Below are 16903 nucleotides of genomic sequence, written 5' to 3' on the forward strand. Positions count from 1 at the left end.
CACCCTTCTTTCCAGCTCGCCGCAACCAGTACCGCTTCTGTGTGTTCCTCTTTTAACGGGGAAAAACGAGTGGCGGCACCCCGTAGCTGTTTGACTTAATTTTATGAGGGGTCGCTCAGGACATGGAGGGCGGTATACCCACCTCCCTGTGACGCCGCAGTTGGCCGAAAGGAGGAGGAGGAGGGGTGGAATCCACGACGGAGGCTTAGCGGATAAAAATTATCCGTTTAAAGTCGAGAAGCGCTATAAAAGTGTAGTTAAGGTAGCGCCTCAGAAACGGGCCACCTATTACCACCACCATCCTCGCCTCCTCATTTGCCAAACGCCCTATAATAATTATAATTGATAAGTAACCGAGGGGATCGCGAGGAACTTTCGAGAAATTAAACTTCTTCTTCTCTAGATCGGCTTCAGTTTAATCCACGAACTCTCTTTTCGTCTCAATTGTAATATTTCCTGTTTTTATTTTTTCATTTTTTTTTTCTTGGACAATTGAATTTTTTTTACATTTTTAATCGTTGTATTTAAATCTTTATTATTAAATTATGGCAATATTGATAGGAATAATTAAATGATTTAATTGATAATTAATATATTGCGAAATTTTTTAAATCTTTGCAAATCTAGAGTAGAGAAATTAATACTAATTAAAAAGAGAATTAAAAAATTGCCACGATCGTAAAAAATGATCTTCTTAAATTGGAAAACATCGTTATAGTACCGTATGATCGAATTTCTTTCTAGTGATATTTTTTACCATCAAGATGGAAAAAGTTACCAAAAGGGTTATCGACAGTGCAAAGGATAAATTTCCACTGTCTAGTGGAATTGAAAGAAATTTGACGTCGAAGAAGGATGGTAAGGCCAATGGTCGCAAAGCTTTCGAATGGGTTATTTTTACTCTTTAAGAAAAAAAAAAGTAGAAATGAACGAACACACACGTCTCCGTATGCATAGAAAAAAAAAAAAACCTAATATTTATGAGCAAACTGATCGGTCTCAGGTCTCCACTCGCAGATCGGATCTCACTAAATCACCGTTGGTATACGCCTAGGAAGGAACTAGTCGTTCCCTCGTCCCTTTTACGGGCGGAAGACAGACCGTAAGGTCCAGCGTATGTTTCGTACGACCAAGGACGAGGAATAAAGGAAAGGAGATATCGATCGAACGGGAACAGAAGCGAACGATATCTGTGTTTTCTTTTAGTTTCTTTGGAAATTATACGAGTTTATAAACATGATTAATAAATTGTTGATTTTTATGCAACTAAAATAAGTTATTTACAAAGATAATTGAATGTGATATAATATAATAGTGTAAGAAATTCAATAAAGTAAATTTAGTAATTTTATGTTATTATATAAAATAAAAATTATTGTTACTAGATATGATAATATTACTAGATATGATAAATTATCAACGTGATAATGATCGATTCGATAAATTCGTTTCTTAAAGAAGAATGAACGGTTTTTAAGGCGGAAAAAGCATGAAGTATTCGCAAACGAAGTTCGGAATTATGTACATGGTCATCGAGAAGGTAGGTAAAAGAAGGGTAGTTTGATCTGATTAGTGAGTATCGATTCTATTTGACGACCCAACTGTCCGACTGGGTCAAGGTAGTATTCTTCAGGGTCATTATACTATTTGTATTAACATAATGATTTCATGGAAATATCATAGAAACTGTTTCTACTTGTTCATTTATTCTTCAAAAATTCTCAAAATGAGATTTTACGTTTTCTAAATTTTTAAAATATAATTATTTTCTACATTTTTCTAAATTTTCGCTTTTAAATCATTTAACTATCGTTACAAGGTATATTTTTCAGCTTCGTGTCAATTATAATAAAATAAATTGTGAATATCGATTATCGATATCTTATTGATATAGTTTTCAATATATCGATAATATATAGTTGAAATATCGTTAATGAATGAAAAGAGTTTCGATTTTTAATCGAAATTATTATTAAATATAATTCAAAATGTTATTTGTAATAAATTTCAACAAAAATAAATTAATTTTATCGAAAAATTATATTGTAATCTATTTCTATTATTATTAATATATTATCGATATCTTAATGATATATAAAATTGAAAATTCAATGCAATATGATTAATCCATAATAATAATCGTTAACAATATTTTTGATAATAAATTTGAAGAAGAAACAGAAATTTTCATCTATTATAAATATCTTAACAATTATCGATATATCGAATCATCGATAATCATTCTGAATTATAATTCAATACTAAATAATAGTAATAAAATCGACATTAATAATGAACTAAAAATCTAAGACCAAAAACAAAGAACATCGAAGCGTCAAAGAGACAAACAAATTATTCAGTCGGTCGGAAACATCGTGAATTTCCATAGCAGCATTGGACGCGACCATTGAACACGGATCGTCGATCGAGTCGTCTACGAAGAGAGTGGGTCAAGGTGGCTGTCTTCGTGATCTCCTTAGTTCCGCGTTCTACTGGCGGGTTTCGTTCATTCGTTTATTCGGTGAATATGGATAGTGTGTGCATCGACATGTATACACGCGTGTTCCTTCACTTATATGTATGTGCGACACAATTGTATGTAGGTACGGATATAACCTATGTGCCGCGTCATCAACCACTGCGAACCTACACCGTCATCAGAAGCGAAAGATGCTGGCGTCGCCAAATCTTCCCTTTCTCCACCTTCTATACGCGGCGAGAGTAAACGTGACGTCACTAGCTTAAAGCTGCTAGACGAAATGAGAAAAACCGATTGATTCGTTCTTTTCGTTTCGTTTACCTTCGTACTCTCCTTACTCGGAATCTATATAAGTGATCAAGAATCTTAGATTCAATGAAGGAATGAATTATTGTTATTATTGGTACTGTTATTAATGGCTGCATACATTCTTGAAGCATTTTGAAGGAATTGTTATTTTTGTGATCTTTTCTTAGACTTTAATCCGAGGCCTAACCTAAATATTGTGAGTGATCTAATCTAACTTAACCTAAATATAATAGATTCCAATAAAGTTGCATAAAAACTATTTTGATCTAATTTCGATGATTTTTAAATGTGTCATAGAAGATAACTTTTTCTCTTAGTTTTTGAGATATTACAGAAAAAAATTATTATTATTATTATAAATATCTATGACCGCATATTATAATATCTTTATGCATTGTTATATATAATCAATGAAATGACATCATACCACCAACATAGCAATGCAAACATAAGAACAATCTTGATACTATCATACGTGTGTGGTCTGTGATAATTTATAATCGTGATATCAATCCCTCGAAAGAAATATGATTAATAGTTGTAAACAAGATGTAAGAAAACGATTCATTATACACTGGAAACATTTTAACATCTTCTACCGTATGTATTCAAGTTTTCAATGTTCTTAAATTATGATATAGAATATTTATTTTGAATTTACAAGAATCGAAGATCAAGGATTTTATCCATTTTTTATTTTTCATTTTTCATTTTTCATTTTCCATCTATTTTAACCACTTATGATCATTCGTTCCACATTATTTTTCTATATGATTGATAATGATGTATAATCTGATGTAAAATCAAAATAACTTTTGATGAGATGAAGCGCGTTATTTTAAATGCAAATCGTTAATTCTCAGTTTTTGAAAATTAAAAAAACGTAAATTAATTTGATTACTATATTTTTAGTTCTAGAAGATTCGAAACCTTTATATAAGATCCAAGACTCGTATACACACTTGCCACTGTTTATCTAAAATTTACCGATACACAAAAGGTAGGTGAACGAGATGATGCACGTACAGAACAGAATCATTATGTACTTACATTACATACGACCACTGATGGAAGAGGCAGCAGCATCCACGTCACTCGGTAAGGGGGTGTCATAGAGGAAAGCCGGCACAAGGGGTGACGACGGTAGATAGAGATAGGCCACGATGCCCGCGTGACTTGACAATAAAGCTCATCTCACCTCCAACTCGTTCTGCAGCCTCCTTTTTCACTTCCCTTCTTCACTCTCGCTCGTCCTTCGTGCCACGATTCACTTCCCCGCTACATACTTGGTCCATCCGCTTCATTCGATACCCGTACGATGTAGAATCTACCTATGAACCTTATTCGCCTACACACTTACATTCCTTCTTTTTTTTTTAAGGTATCGCTTGCCAATTGGCTGGGTGCTCGAAACGTTTCATAATGCGTTCGAATGGAGTTATAAAACGAGCGAAACTTGAGCCTGCAACCACTCTACAGCTCTCTTATCTTCTCTTTTCGAAACGATGCCAGATGCATATACGTGAATGTTGACACATTCGGTCAACTCATCTTCCCTTTCTTTCTTAATAGAAGAAATAGACAAAAATGAAAACGATTTGAAGAACGAATAGATGATAATTTAAAAATAGTGAAGTTAGAAGATAGAGATTATTAAAAAATTAAACAATTGTTCGCATAATTGAATTGATGATTTTGGATGTATTTGAAACTGTAAAGCTAAATATTATCTCTGTGAAATAGATATGATATTATAATATTAATAGATACTACTCATATCATTATAAGTTTTTAATTATATGAATATATTTGCGTACAATTCTTGAAAATTATTCTTGAGATATTTTTTATATGATAAAGTTCGTTGAATAAAAATTGTCAGATTATTTTCAATGCAAAGGAGTATTTATAAGGAATACTCGAAAGTAAAGTTTTAATCTTAAATATATCAGTTCTTTAAAGATTGTTAATAATGAAAGTTATAATTTGTTAATAATGCAATGGATAATGCATTTATGAAAAATAAATTTCAAGAGTTTTACTATCAATTGTATTTATATAAACATTATGGTATAAGTTTCTGGTTCACATCTATCCTCGATAATCGATTAAACGAATAATAGCGTTATTACGAGATGTTTCAATGCTAACAACGAGAATGAAACACCAGTAGAAGGTAGCGATCAGTCAATCTGTCAGTGTGACGAGCGACGTCTGTTCAGAGTTGGCGAGGGTCGAAGACAAGCCCATTGTCAACCGACCCCTGCGGACAAGTTAGTTAAATCCTCGTTAGAACTTTATCCACCTTCCTGCTTGACACCTATTGCAAACGTTACTATAATTTGATTTTTCGTATTTTCAGATATATTTCTATAATAGTTAGAAGTATTTACATTACAAAAATTATTTGAGAAATTTAAGATATTTAAAATTAGGATTAAAATGACATAATAAAAATAAATTATTATAGAGTTTGTTTATTTGATATCATTTTGAAAAAAGACAAGTATCATTTTGCGTTTTTCTCGTCTTTTATATATCATGTTTTTATAAATTAAAATGTTAAGCAATTAAAATATTAAAAAATATATAATTTTTAAAAAAAGCATAAAATTCGTTACTTTAACATATTTCATAGTTATAATGTTAAAATAACTTTTTTAAAAATATCTATATCTTTCCATTAAAATAAAAAATCTAAAATCATTTTGATATATTTTTATAATTTCAACATTAAAATAGTTCAATTAAAACAAAAAAGGCTTCTAAAAATTGAATTAAAAAAAATGTGAAAACAAAAACATATAATTGTATAATATTATACAATTGTATAAAAACGTTAATAATATTTGCGATTTGCCAATTAATTATGCGTTATTAATTCTCGTGTAGGCTTTTCTATATTTCTGAATATCCGAGATTATATATATCCGCCGAATTATTCGTGCTCGTAATTTCACGGATATATATGTATGTGTGTATACACGGGGCACGATCTTATGAACCGTTCTATTCCACGCTACGGGTTTCACCGAAAGAGGTGAACGTTTTGTTTACCAACGTTCCATCTCGATGGATTCATCGTGGAACGGCGGTGTCAGCAGAAACGGCGTTGCAAATAAAGTGAGGGAAGCCGAGAACGACGAGACTCCACGTCCATTCGCGGCTTTTGTGAAAACGCGTGCCAATGTTTCTCATTTTCGAAAATAGAACATGTCAAAATGATAAATCTCGTGTTTATAATTGTTCAACGTTACAATTTTGATCATTGATCTTAGTTAAAATTTAGGTATTTTAAGAAAATTGACAAAAGGAAAAGCTAAAAAAAAATTTTAATTTTAGGTTAGATTAATTTAATTTGGTATCTCGTTTTAAAATTGGTCGAATTATTTCAATTTTATTATGTTATATTATATATTATAATTATATTATAATTATGCTATATAAAGATTAATAAAAAAAATCAGTAAAAAAAAAAGAATAAAGATTTTAATTTTAATTTTATTCAATTTTGAATCACTCCAATTATTTTCTTTCCAAGTAATTTTAATGTAAATATCGAAATTAGAAATGAAAAGAAAAGAAATTTAATTTTTTTAAATCTAATTGTTTTAAATTAAATGAAAAGAAATTAAAAAATATATTATCTGGATGAAAAATCATGAAGTTTTAATTCGCTCGATCGTCACGTTGATTATATAGTAATTCGAAACTGATACTTGCACGTGTTGCAAATATTTGTTGGTCAAAGTTACGGGAAGGTTAATGAGAATGGCAAAGAAAGAGATAGACGAAAGAAGGTTTGTTGGTGCATAAAAGAATGAAGGGGATTCCATACCCAATGCTCGTGTCTGCCTCTCAAATAAAATGCTGAGCCTGCACATTGCACGTTACACCTAGAATCATGCGAAATGCGGACCGCCGTTAACCAGAACTTTTCCTACCACAATTTTTTTCTTTATCATCTTTTTTTTTTCTTTCTTTGTACGCTTTAATTAAGAACAATATTATTCTTTTATTTCTAAAAAAAAAATATTATTAATTTTTATCAAAATTAGGAATCTTGTAACAATATTTATTTTTGACAATTTTTAGGTTAGGTTTAATAAAAATTCTTAAATAAAAATTTGAATTTTTTAATAATAAAATCAGAAAAAACATCCGATATTTAATGTATATTTTTAATATGTAATGAAAATTTTTCTATTTTGTAATAAATTATCTCAACGATTATTCGATTATATTTTTACAATGAAGATTATTTTTCATTTTCTAAAATGTAAGATGTCTAAAGGATAGGATACGATTATAGAGAATATACGGGTGAAAAAGACAGGCAGATGTATCTGAAACTGCCGATATCGACATTTATTTATAATAAGAAGTATAATAATTATTTTATATACACATGAAAAGATGTAACGGGAATTAAAACATTCTTAAATCGAATTGGAAACATTCTCGGTCGACAGAAACGACCTAAAGTAATCCAATCACGATAAAACAATAATATAGTACTTCATATGTCATCTGATATGACAGTGGCGTAATTTTTGTATCAAATAGATATCTTATCATTTTTACACTCATACAATTACAAATTAAACAAAAAAATGAATAAAAAAGTTTTGTTTATCTATAAAATTTTCTTTTTTAAAAATTTTCATTTTCGAAAATTTTTTTTCAATAATTTATTATCGCGTAGTTATTATATATCACTAAATAATCATTTAAAAATTTTGCACCAAAATTTACGCCGCTGTTCAACGCAAAAAAATATAACGTAGCCCCCTTTTCTTTTCTAAAGAACTACCTAAAAAGAAATCTAAAATTTGGCCAATAATTTATATCGAGCTACCGTATACAAATCAATTTGTGCCATAAGTACTAAAATCGATATCACTGTTCGCGTAATGAAAATGTATCAGTACGCGTTTTTATTTTTTTATCTTCTTGAGATCCATTTGGCTCTCGATGTTCGTCATTTCGAATTTGATCGAAAACGGATAATTACCAATCCATTCGCGCTATACATGTCATAGATATTAATATAATAGAAGCCAGAAACAGATTTCACTTTTTTATTTGGACGATGCGATCTTTGAAACGCGATTCGAATCGGATTTCGCATCGCAAAACGACAAAATGAAATAAAACGTCTAATTTGTAAGAATTAGTTATCGCGATAAAAATAAAAAAGAAACAAAATATAAATGATATTCATTGATAAAGAAATACACAACGATTCGTACTATTCACCGATTAATCGTCGAAATACGGATCGCAATATTTGGTAGATAAGTGAAAACACGCTTAGACCGATAGATTTGGATTTATCTAATTTTTGTTGTTTAATTAGCGTTTTAACTACTAGATGGCAATAAGCTGACCGAATTTAAAATGATCAGGCCGCAAAAATTAAGCAATCATAACCAACGAAAGATTTGACGATTTTCTTGATAGATTTATATGGTTATTTGAAAGTATTCTGTATAAATTTGTAGAATAATTGTCCTAATAATAAGATGTATAATTTTGATTTCATCACAATAAATAATAGTTTCAAAAAATTATATTACATATTATATTCCACACACATAACTATTCACAATGAATAAAAAGAAAAAAAAGGAACAATTAAAAAAAAGTGGGTGAGATAAAATATTAAGCTAATGCTATCTAAGCTTTATTTTCGTATATTTCTATCCAATGTTTCATCTTCTGTTTAATAAAAAAAATAGAAAAAAAAGTAAATCATACTAAATCTATTAATCTCTCTTTGAATCGTCTTTTTCTTACAACGCGTGAAGAAAATTAGAATATATAAGGCGTGTTCCACTTTATAAGCAATGTTCTAAAATATTTGTCATTTACATAAAAAACTAAGTGGTTTCTAAAAATTAAATCAATGAAAATATCGTTGAATATATCGTACTTAACACGATGAATAACTCTTGATTGGTATCACAGGTAATTAACACGATTTAGATTAGGTTATTTAATTTTAGGGCATTTAACTTTATTTTGTATTAAATATTTCACTATAATTTATATTTCTCAAAATTCATTTCTATCTAAGAAGTTTTTTTTTCTTAAAAAAAGCTATGCATGCCCATTTTTATTTAAATATCTTATATATTTATTAAAATTTATAAAAAATGAAAATATATTTTTAATCGATAACTTAGTCTAATCTTAGAATAATACTCTATTTTTTTAAATCCAAATAATTGAATCCAAAACAATAAAAAATCTTGTATTATTGCAAAATTGTATATATATATTAAATAACATAACCTAAATTGTCGCATTCCTATGATCCAGCACCACTAGTACAAGATTAATATTATTAATACCAAAAATAATAAAAAATAACAAGTAGCAACGAAGACTATTCAAATCAATTATTCGCGACGAAACGTATCAAAGAAATTATGTTGATTATAAATTAAATAACAATCAATAAAATGCTAAACCTCTTGAACGATAGATTTTCGAGCATGAGCTTCATTCTTACTTCGTATTTTTGCTGCGCTACAACAAAGTAAATACGATTCGCTTCTATTTTTCTTCTGTTTATTCCCTTTTTGGTACAATATTTGGTAAAGACGTCCAGTCTACCACGAGCAATATATTATATCTATGAGAATAGAACTAATTATTTTTAATCTAATGATACCTTAGTTGCGTTGGTAACTTCATACGCGATTTACAAAGTCGATTTAACAGTCAAGGCTCTTTTTTTTGCCGTAGCTCTTAACAAATCTATACATATACATAAGAAAAAAATATGGAAGAACTAAACACTATATACACGTAGACGAGATTAAAGATGTGCTTAAGACTTAAGTCACAGATCGAAAGAAAATAAGAAACGCACATTTCTCGAAGTGTATACCCGGTTGCTTGTCTGGTCTTTCTTTTTTTCAACCCACGCGCACAGGTATGTCACTGTGAACAAAATTTTGGAAAATGATCATCTTTACGGTTTTTCTTCCCCGAAAAATATAATATTTATAATAATTATTTTAATTCGTTATTTGGAGAAAAATTATAAAACATTTTGCGAAAATTATATCTAATGAAGAATAAACAAAAGTTACAAAATTTTTATCAGAATTTTAATCAAAATTATTTATGAAAAGATTATAAATATAGCTATTATGAGATGTAAAGCTGAAAGGATTTTCATCATGATACGAGGATTTACGCAGGATTACGAGTTGATCCGATAGAAAATCTAAACGACAGCTTTAATCCCATTCGAACAATCACATTATATTCTTCTTGACAAAAATATGTAATAATAAGATACAAAGCATAAAAATTCTATCATATAATTTAAAAATATAAATAGAATATTTGAAATAACATAAAATAAAAGTTACTATAAAATAAAAGTACTATAACTACTATAAAATTAAGCATTAAATATTCCATTAAAAATAAGCAACAAAAAACTTTACAAATACTCCAGCTTTTAAATATTACTATAGAAATTCAAGAAATATTCATTCATTCAAATATTATAATTATAAATCGAGGATCTTTATTAAAAACATATAAGAGAACGAATTCCATAACGAAAAAAAATTTCTACTTGAAATAAAAAAAATATATTTATTATATCTATATTATAAGAAAGTATAAAATTAAATATAAAAAAAATATTATTTTTTACTTACCAATCAAGAATCTCGCGATTACACGACGGATATCTCTTCAGGTCCAGCAAGCGCCTCCTCGGCGCTGTCGATGTCACAGATAGACTTCTGGACTGGCAGGCGCCGGTTGATGTTGTTGAGGCGGCTGCTGTTGTTGTGGTGGTTGTTGTTGCGGTTGATTCTGCGTCTGATGCTGCTGCGGCTGTGATTGCGGTTGCTGTTGCTGCTGGGATGCCTGTTGCTGATGATGATTGTGATTGTGATTATGATTGTGGCTTTGCCGTGTTCTCAGGATCTCGCATCGTTGCTTATAAAGATCGCGTTCTTGCTGGACCCGTGCCAGTTCGATTTTTACCCGTTGAAGTTCGTTCTGCAGGTTACGATTTGTTGTCTCAAGGTCGTGCCGTTGTTGAAGTCGCTTGCTACGACAATTTTGAGCGTAGCCACGGTTCTTCAACGTACGTCGCTTCTGCTTCAGGCGTACGACCTTCGCAAAACAGGAGGATTCCTTTTACGAACGAATTCGTTATAGATCTCGGATTAATAAGAGATGAATTGGTTCTGTCTGCTCGATTGTTATTCCTATATGTAGTTTTGTTAATTGTGAACTGGAAGCTGCTAAAATTCGAACAGGATCAAGCAAAATCTCAATACGTACTGTCATATTAATCTCGAAACTCGATTCGAGATATAAATATAAGTGGTAGTTCGACTTCGGATCGACTCGGCAATAATCGGAACTGATCGAACTTCGGATCGAATCGTCACTGATTCGTTTGAATATTATTGTGTTTAAAATGTTTAAATGATAAATTAATAGATTCATTAAAATACATCTACATTTATCGTTAATATATCAAGGTGAGTAATTAAGTAATTTACAAATGAAAATGAGATATTCGTGAAACATTGTATTCGTAATATATTGAAATATTTCGTTTTTAAATGAACTAACCTTTTCGTATCCAACACAACAATTAAATTATTTCGTAGGCCAAGTCTTTTAAGAGTTTCAAATGTTAATATATAAGATAAAATAATGTGTATAACAGATGAGAAGTTTATAGAAATCTCATAAACTGCAAATTGATATATTGAAAAAGAAAGAAATTTACACTCGACGTGTATCGAACGTAGTAACGATTCGTGTCGGACGAAAAAACGACTTGTTCTACTGCAGCCACAGATACCAATTCACTCTCGTTTCACTTAAAATTATCTAGCTACGAATCCTATCGATTTCACAATTATTTCGTCTTTACCTTTTTCGAAAAGATTTCCACGGATAACATATCGTAAATATTATTGCGACGATAAAAAAGAATTGAATTGAAAAGAAAAACTTAGAAAGAATCAGAGCGAGAACGAGAGGCGAAATAAAGAAAAATTTGTGAATGAAACCAAGGCGAGGCATTACCTATGCGAAAGTGTCGTTAAAAATGTAAGAGACCTGACTCACCTCTTCCCGCGGGCAACCATGGAGGCGTTTGTTCAATTCACGCACGGAAAGCGACATGAGCAGCTCGTCGTTCATGAGTTCTTCCTGGGGATTATTATTCCCGCAATTTGGATAAAGACCATTCCCTGTCCTGTGGGCTGGACTCGGTCCACTAGCGCCACAAGAACTCACTGAACAAACGCTCATCGGTCTTTGCATTTGTATCCCTTGCATACTGTCTTCCATTCCTGAAATTCCACTTCCGCCCGCGGGAAGCATCCCGCCGCCTGATCCAGCACCTCCACAGTATTCTATGTGGCCTGACATCGTGATGTATCCGCCTATGACAATAACATTTTCTAACCTCGAGTACTTTTCTTTTTAAAGAACAATGATGGAAATTCGTTTATTCGGAGTCGAGAAAAATAAATTTTTTAAATAATATAAGTATAAATATAAATCTACTATTTACAAAATAAATATATCTATTATTTCCATTTTTATGTTTCTTATATTATATTTAAACGATATTCAAAATTATTATTTTTCGTAACAATAATAACTTTTTGTTATGTTTTCATAAACGTAAAAACAAAAACATAAATACAACGTCAAATTCGTAGAAATTTCGTAAGATCAATGTGCAATATGTTTCCAAATTGAATTTTCAATCACTGATCATCATTAATTACACATTTCTAATACAAACTTATAATTTTCACGATAATATCTATATTTCTTTACGTAACTATTACCATTTCAAAGAGAAATTTATTCACAAACTTCTATATTAATATTAAATTAATTATTTCTTTTTATTCATTTCAAAAATCTATTTTCCTCAGTTCTAGTATTTCTAGTGTCTCAATTCTTGTTGTTATTGCTATTTCCCAAAATTCCTTCACTCACCAGTATGTCTGGGATAACGTTGCAAACGTTGCAGATCTTGGAAATGATGATGACTCGGCCAAGCTTCGTGATGCGGTTCCGGCGGTTCCTGAGGACAATGAGGTCTGAGATCGAGCGGTTCCTGCCTAAGAGACTGCGTCAACCATCCCATGCCACCTGTGCCGGGCTGCATCTCATCCTGTACGATAGAGCCAGGTTGTTGTAGTTGAAGGAACAATCCTCTCTCGCGCGAATCCTGCTCGCTCCTGTGCAATTGCAACGGCGGCGGGGACGCCGAAACCGGAGGCGTATCCGGTGGTGTTCCAGGATGCGAAAGGGTTGTCAGATGAGAAGCTGCACCCGGAGGTGCCTTCACCAGGACACCGTGCTGCACTTGGATGTGCGGCTGCCCGTATAAAGGATGAGGTTGCTCGAGCTCGTGCGCCGGCGGCGTCAAAGGCGCCAGAGCTAGGCCTTGAGTTTGTACCTGGCCAGGTAATTGTACCACGCTACCGTTCACCATCATTGGGGAGCTGATTCGTACCTGAAACGAAACAGTCGATTAATCTCTTGCCTTTCTTTCATTTTTCTTTCTCTTAAGTTTTTTTTTTTTTTTTTTAGGAAAAGTATTAAGAGTTATTATAAACGTTGCAAAAAGAGGTTAGAAAATCCTGGATTAAATGAAGATTAATTTTAATGATTTTCTACGTTTAATTGGATTTACTTTTAGATATTGTTGATATCTTGGAAACAATAAAGTGTAAGTAAATATGAAAATTATTGAAAAATAATCTTTTGTGAATGACGATGTTCTTCCAGTATTCATTTATAATACATATAAATGCTATCAAATGGTAATGTATCGTGGTAATGAATAAAGAAGTAAAGATAGAAGTTACGTAATTTTTGAACAGAAATAAACGACTTTAAGCAATAAGTATAATAATGTAAAGTTAAATGTTAATATGAATTAAAGTTGTTATTGAATTATTATAATTAAAAAACGAAAATTCGATTAAAATACAAATTTCTTTTTGCAGGTTTCAAAAACGTTGGAAGATCTTGAAAAAATTTTAAAAATTATTCGATTTAATATTATATGTGGCAATTGCATTTACATCTAATTCCCAAGAATATAAATATCGTATTCTCAATCAACAAACGTACAATGTATGCAATAACACTGAATATAAATTTAATATCTCCAATGAATATGAAAAGTGTTCAATATTTATATGAACCAGTACTCATATAGAAATGTGTTTCATGTTTTTTTCTACATACATATACAATGTAATAATTTCAAACTTATATAATGCAAAACGGCGCACGTGACTTTATATATACATATATGTGTACAATCTCAACTTCAGTGGAAATTTTCAGCGTGTAATGCACATGAATTAATTTGTTGTCTCTGTGTGAAAAAAAAACATGATAAACTAACTTGTGAATGACCTCATTCAATGGACTCTCCTCGATGAAAGTTTCGAATTAATCAACAGATATTCGATTAGTATAACATTAATGTATGTAATTTGAATATCTTATCACAGATTTTTATTGTTTAAAAATTGTATATTTATTGTAATATATTTTATTTTTGTGAAAAAAAATCGTCATTTAAATAAATTAAATATTTACTAAATATTTTTTAATTATATCACAAAAATTTATAAAATCGTAAAAAGGAATAATATTAATTCTATAAGTGAAAAGAAAAATGTACGATGAAACGGAATAAAATTTTAAAACCTGTATAAATTATCTATTAAAGTGCGGCTGCAAATTTTAATTTTACAAACACTAATGAAATAAAGTAAAAATGTAAATAAATTAAAAAACTTGAATAGATATTAATTTTAGATATCTTTTTGCTTGTCCATTTTATATATTTTTTTGTCCATTTAAATTTCTCATAAATATATAAAAACATCCGCAGTTTAATTATCATTTAAATGATACAGGATTATCTCTGATAAACTGATAAATACAAATGAAAATAATCACAGAATCGAAAAATAAAATAAAATTCAATTATCCATTAAGCCAGAATATTTATGTAAATTCATTACTGAATGTATGAAAGTTAAATAGAGATTCAATCCTCTCTTTAATTATTATAACGACTACATTATTTTAGAGAAATGTTAAATTATTCTTTTTTTCTTTTCTAAGCAAAAAGAAAAAAATAAAAATTGATTTGAAAAATTATTTTCGTTCGAAACTTTCAATTTTTCGCATATAAGATAAAACCACTCACAATTATAATTATAAAAAAAATAAAGAAAGAAATGGAATGTACCACGTACGATCTGTAGTGGTAATAATCAATCACTAACCTCCCGTTTGACGTCGGCGGGATCGAGATGATCGAGAACAAACTCCTGTACGTATTCCCTCGCGAGATGCTCCTCGGCTTCCATCTTAACCTCGTCGACCTCTACCTCCACCTCCTGCGCCTCCACCTCCTCTACCGTGCCCGTTGTGGCTGCATACGGGAACGTCTTCTCGTTGCTTCCACCACCTCCACCACCACCACCGCCGCCACCGCCCTCGCCACCTCCTGGACAACTCGTCACCGTTTGTTGCGTCGTGACCACCTTTCCAGACGACTCCGCCTAACGACTACCGAAATCGCTGTTCCCGATCTTCTCGCAAACGTGATACCGATTATCAATACACGCCACGTGAGCTAAACTCTCAATTTTTCACTTTAAATATTCACTGGTTTATATTATTTTCTCTCTAATAAATGAAAATAACTAGTAATTATTTTCGTTGATCCTTGATATGATACGCGTTTTTCAAAAACACGTCGTTAACGTGTTGTCCCTAGACAGATGCTAGAGAATGATGGAATTGGTAAACTTCAATAAATATCGAAGTGTAAAATAATGAAATAGAGTTTTAATAGATTATTAAATTTATATTCTTTTCAAATAAGAAAAGTGTTTATAAGAGGTTAGTCAATCACTTTCTACGAACTACGTATATTTTATCACACAATTATTCCACAAAACGGTCGTTTTGATTAAAAAATCAAAAAATCCACTGATCGAGTCGCTCAATTAGACGTCTATCGCGTCTTTGACAACACTGACAACACTGTCACTCACGGCTCACTTTTTCGAGAAGTTCCCGCCAAAAAGCGAATCTGTTCCCAATTCGCAGTCCTTTCGATCAATGAACTTAAAATTATTTCGCCCGATCGAAAGTACAACAAGAATTTATAAAATTCGTTGCGAAAAAATCGGCGAAAAACTATCTTCTGTTTTATCGCGATTTTTCTCGCGTGCGTGTACGTCACAAGCCGGGGATCCGGTGGAAAAGAAAAAGAAGACGTGTGTGGTAAGCTGAATACGTCGTCCGAGTGGTGACTGGTCCGGCGAGTGTGGGTGAGAATACCTCTACGCGCAGGACACGTTGGCGTCGCGAATGGGTGTGGCCAACGTTACTCGGCCCTCGAACGCGTGCAACGATTGGTCCGATGAGAGAGGAGTCGCCATTTGCACATTCTACTCTTGCTCCCACTACGGAGGTCCACCTTGTCACTCCCGGCACGGATCTCCCGTGCCTTCGCGGAGGTACCATTAATTTCTAAAGTGATTATTATAATTTTTCTACAGACGCGCTGCTACTCTCCCCCACTCTTTCATAATATGCGCGCACATCGTCTCCTGATCCTTGCCCGCGTGTACTTACTCTGCTCTCTTTTTTCGAAATTTTTCAATTTAGCGCCGCGATTTGTACATAAGGGATGGTCCGTTATCAAGCAACCACGATCTGAAAATTCGGAAAATACGGAATTTATTGCGAGAAAACGATACGATTTAAGGCATCATTAGGCTTATCACGCCGCATTTGAAACAAGGAACGACGATACATGCCGATAAAATATGCTGACGGCTGCGCGACCGGAATTAGGGAACGCGAAAGTTAATGACCGGTTTTCAGCGGGCGGATTTGAATCCGGAAAAATTTCGCAAAGGGAAATTGAAGCGCGAGATTAAATGCGTGACCTCATTTTGGCGACACGAATTCGCGAGAATCGTCGAAGATAAATAATTGCTATCGTTGGATAACTAGAATTATTTTTTTAATTTCTCTGATAATTAAAATATT

General features: G+C 31.7%; 1 protein-coding gene and 1 long non-coding RNA gene across 6 annotated transcripts; one reads left to right on the forward strand and one right to left on the reverse strand.

The window, feature by feature from the left end:
* Window positions 1-2019: 2019 nt before the first annotated feature.
* LOC114577770 (uncharacterized) lies at window positions 2020-4551 on the forward strand. 3 transcript variants are annotated; one of them, XR_003698099.2, is made up of 4 exons: window positions 2020-2521; window positions 2604-3388; window positions 3701-3886; window positions 4170-4551. It is a non-coding gene; the product is annotated as an uncharacterized LOC114577770 (long non-coding RNA). The 3 variants fall into 3 exon arrangements; XR_009830385.1 differs by having other exon boundaries at window positions 2048-2984; window positions 3106-3388; XR_003698098.2 differs by having other exon boundaries at window positions 2077-3388.
* A 2580-nt stretch (window positions 4552-7131) lies between these two features.
* Window positions 7132-16426, reverse strand: LOC107999731 (transcription factor MafB). Of its 3 annotated transcripts, none has more exons than XM_017059745.3 (5): window positions 15121-16426; window positions 12800-13322; window positions 11903-12231; window positions 10474-10939; window positions 7132-9739 (listed from the first exon to the last, which is right to left on the reverse strand). In XM_017059745.3, exons 1-4 carry the CDS (start codon window positions 15202-15204, stop codon window positions 10547-10549), a joined length of 1329 nt encoding a protein of 442 aa, XP_016915234.1. In that variant the 5' UTR covers window positions 15205-16426; the 3' UTR covers window positions 7132-9739; window positions 10474-10546. The 3 variants fall into 3 exon arrangements, with proteins under 3 accessions (XP_016915234.1, XP_016915235.1, XP_061932746.1); XM_017059746.3 differs by having other exon boundaries at window positions 11912-12231; window positions 15121-16420; XM_062076762.1 differs by lacking the exon at window positions 15121-16426 and adding an exon at window positions 13897-13972.
* Window positions 16427-16903: the final 477 nt, after the last annotated feature.

Source organism: Apis cerana, linkage group LG6 (genome assembly GCF_029169275.1).
Source record: "Apis cerana isolate GH-2021 linkage group LG6, AcerK_1.0, whole genome shotgun sequence".
Taxonomy (NCBI): Eukaryota; Metazoa; Arthropoda; class Insecta; order Hymenoptera; family Apidae; genus Apis; species Apis cerana.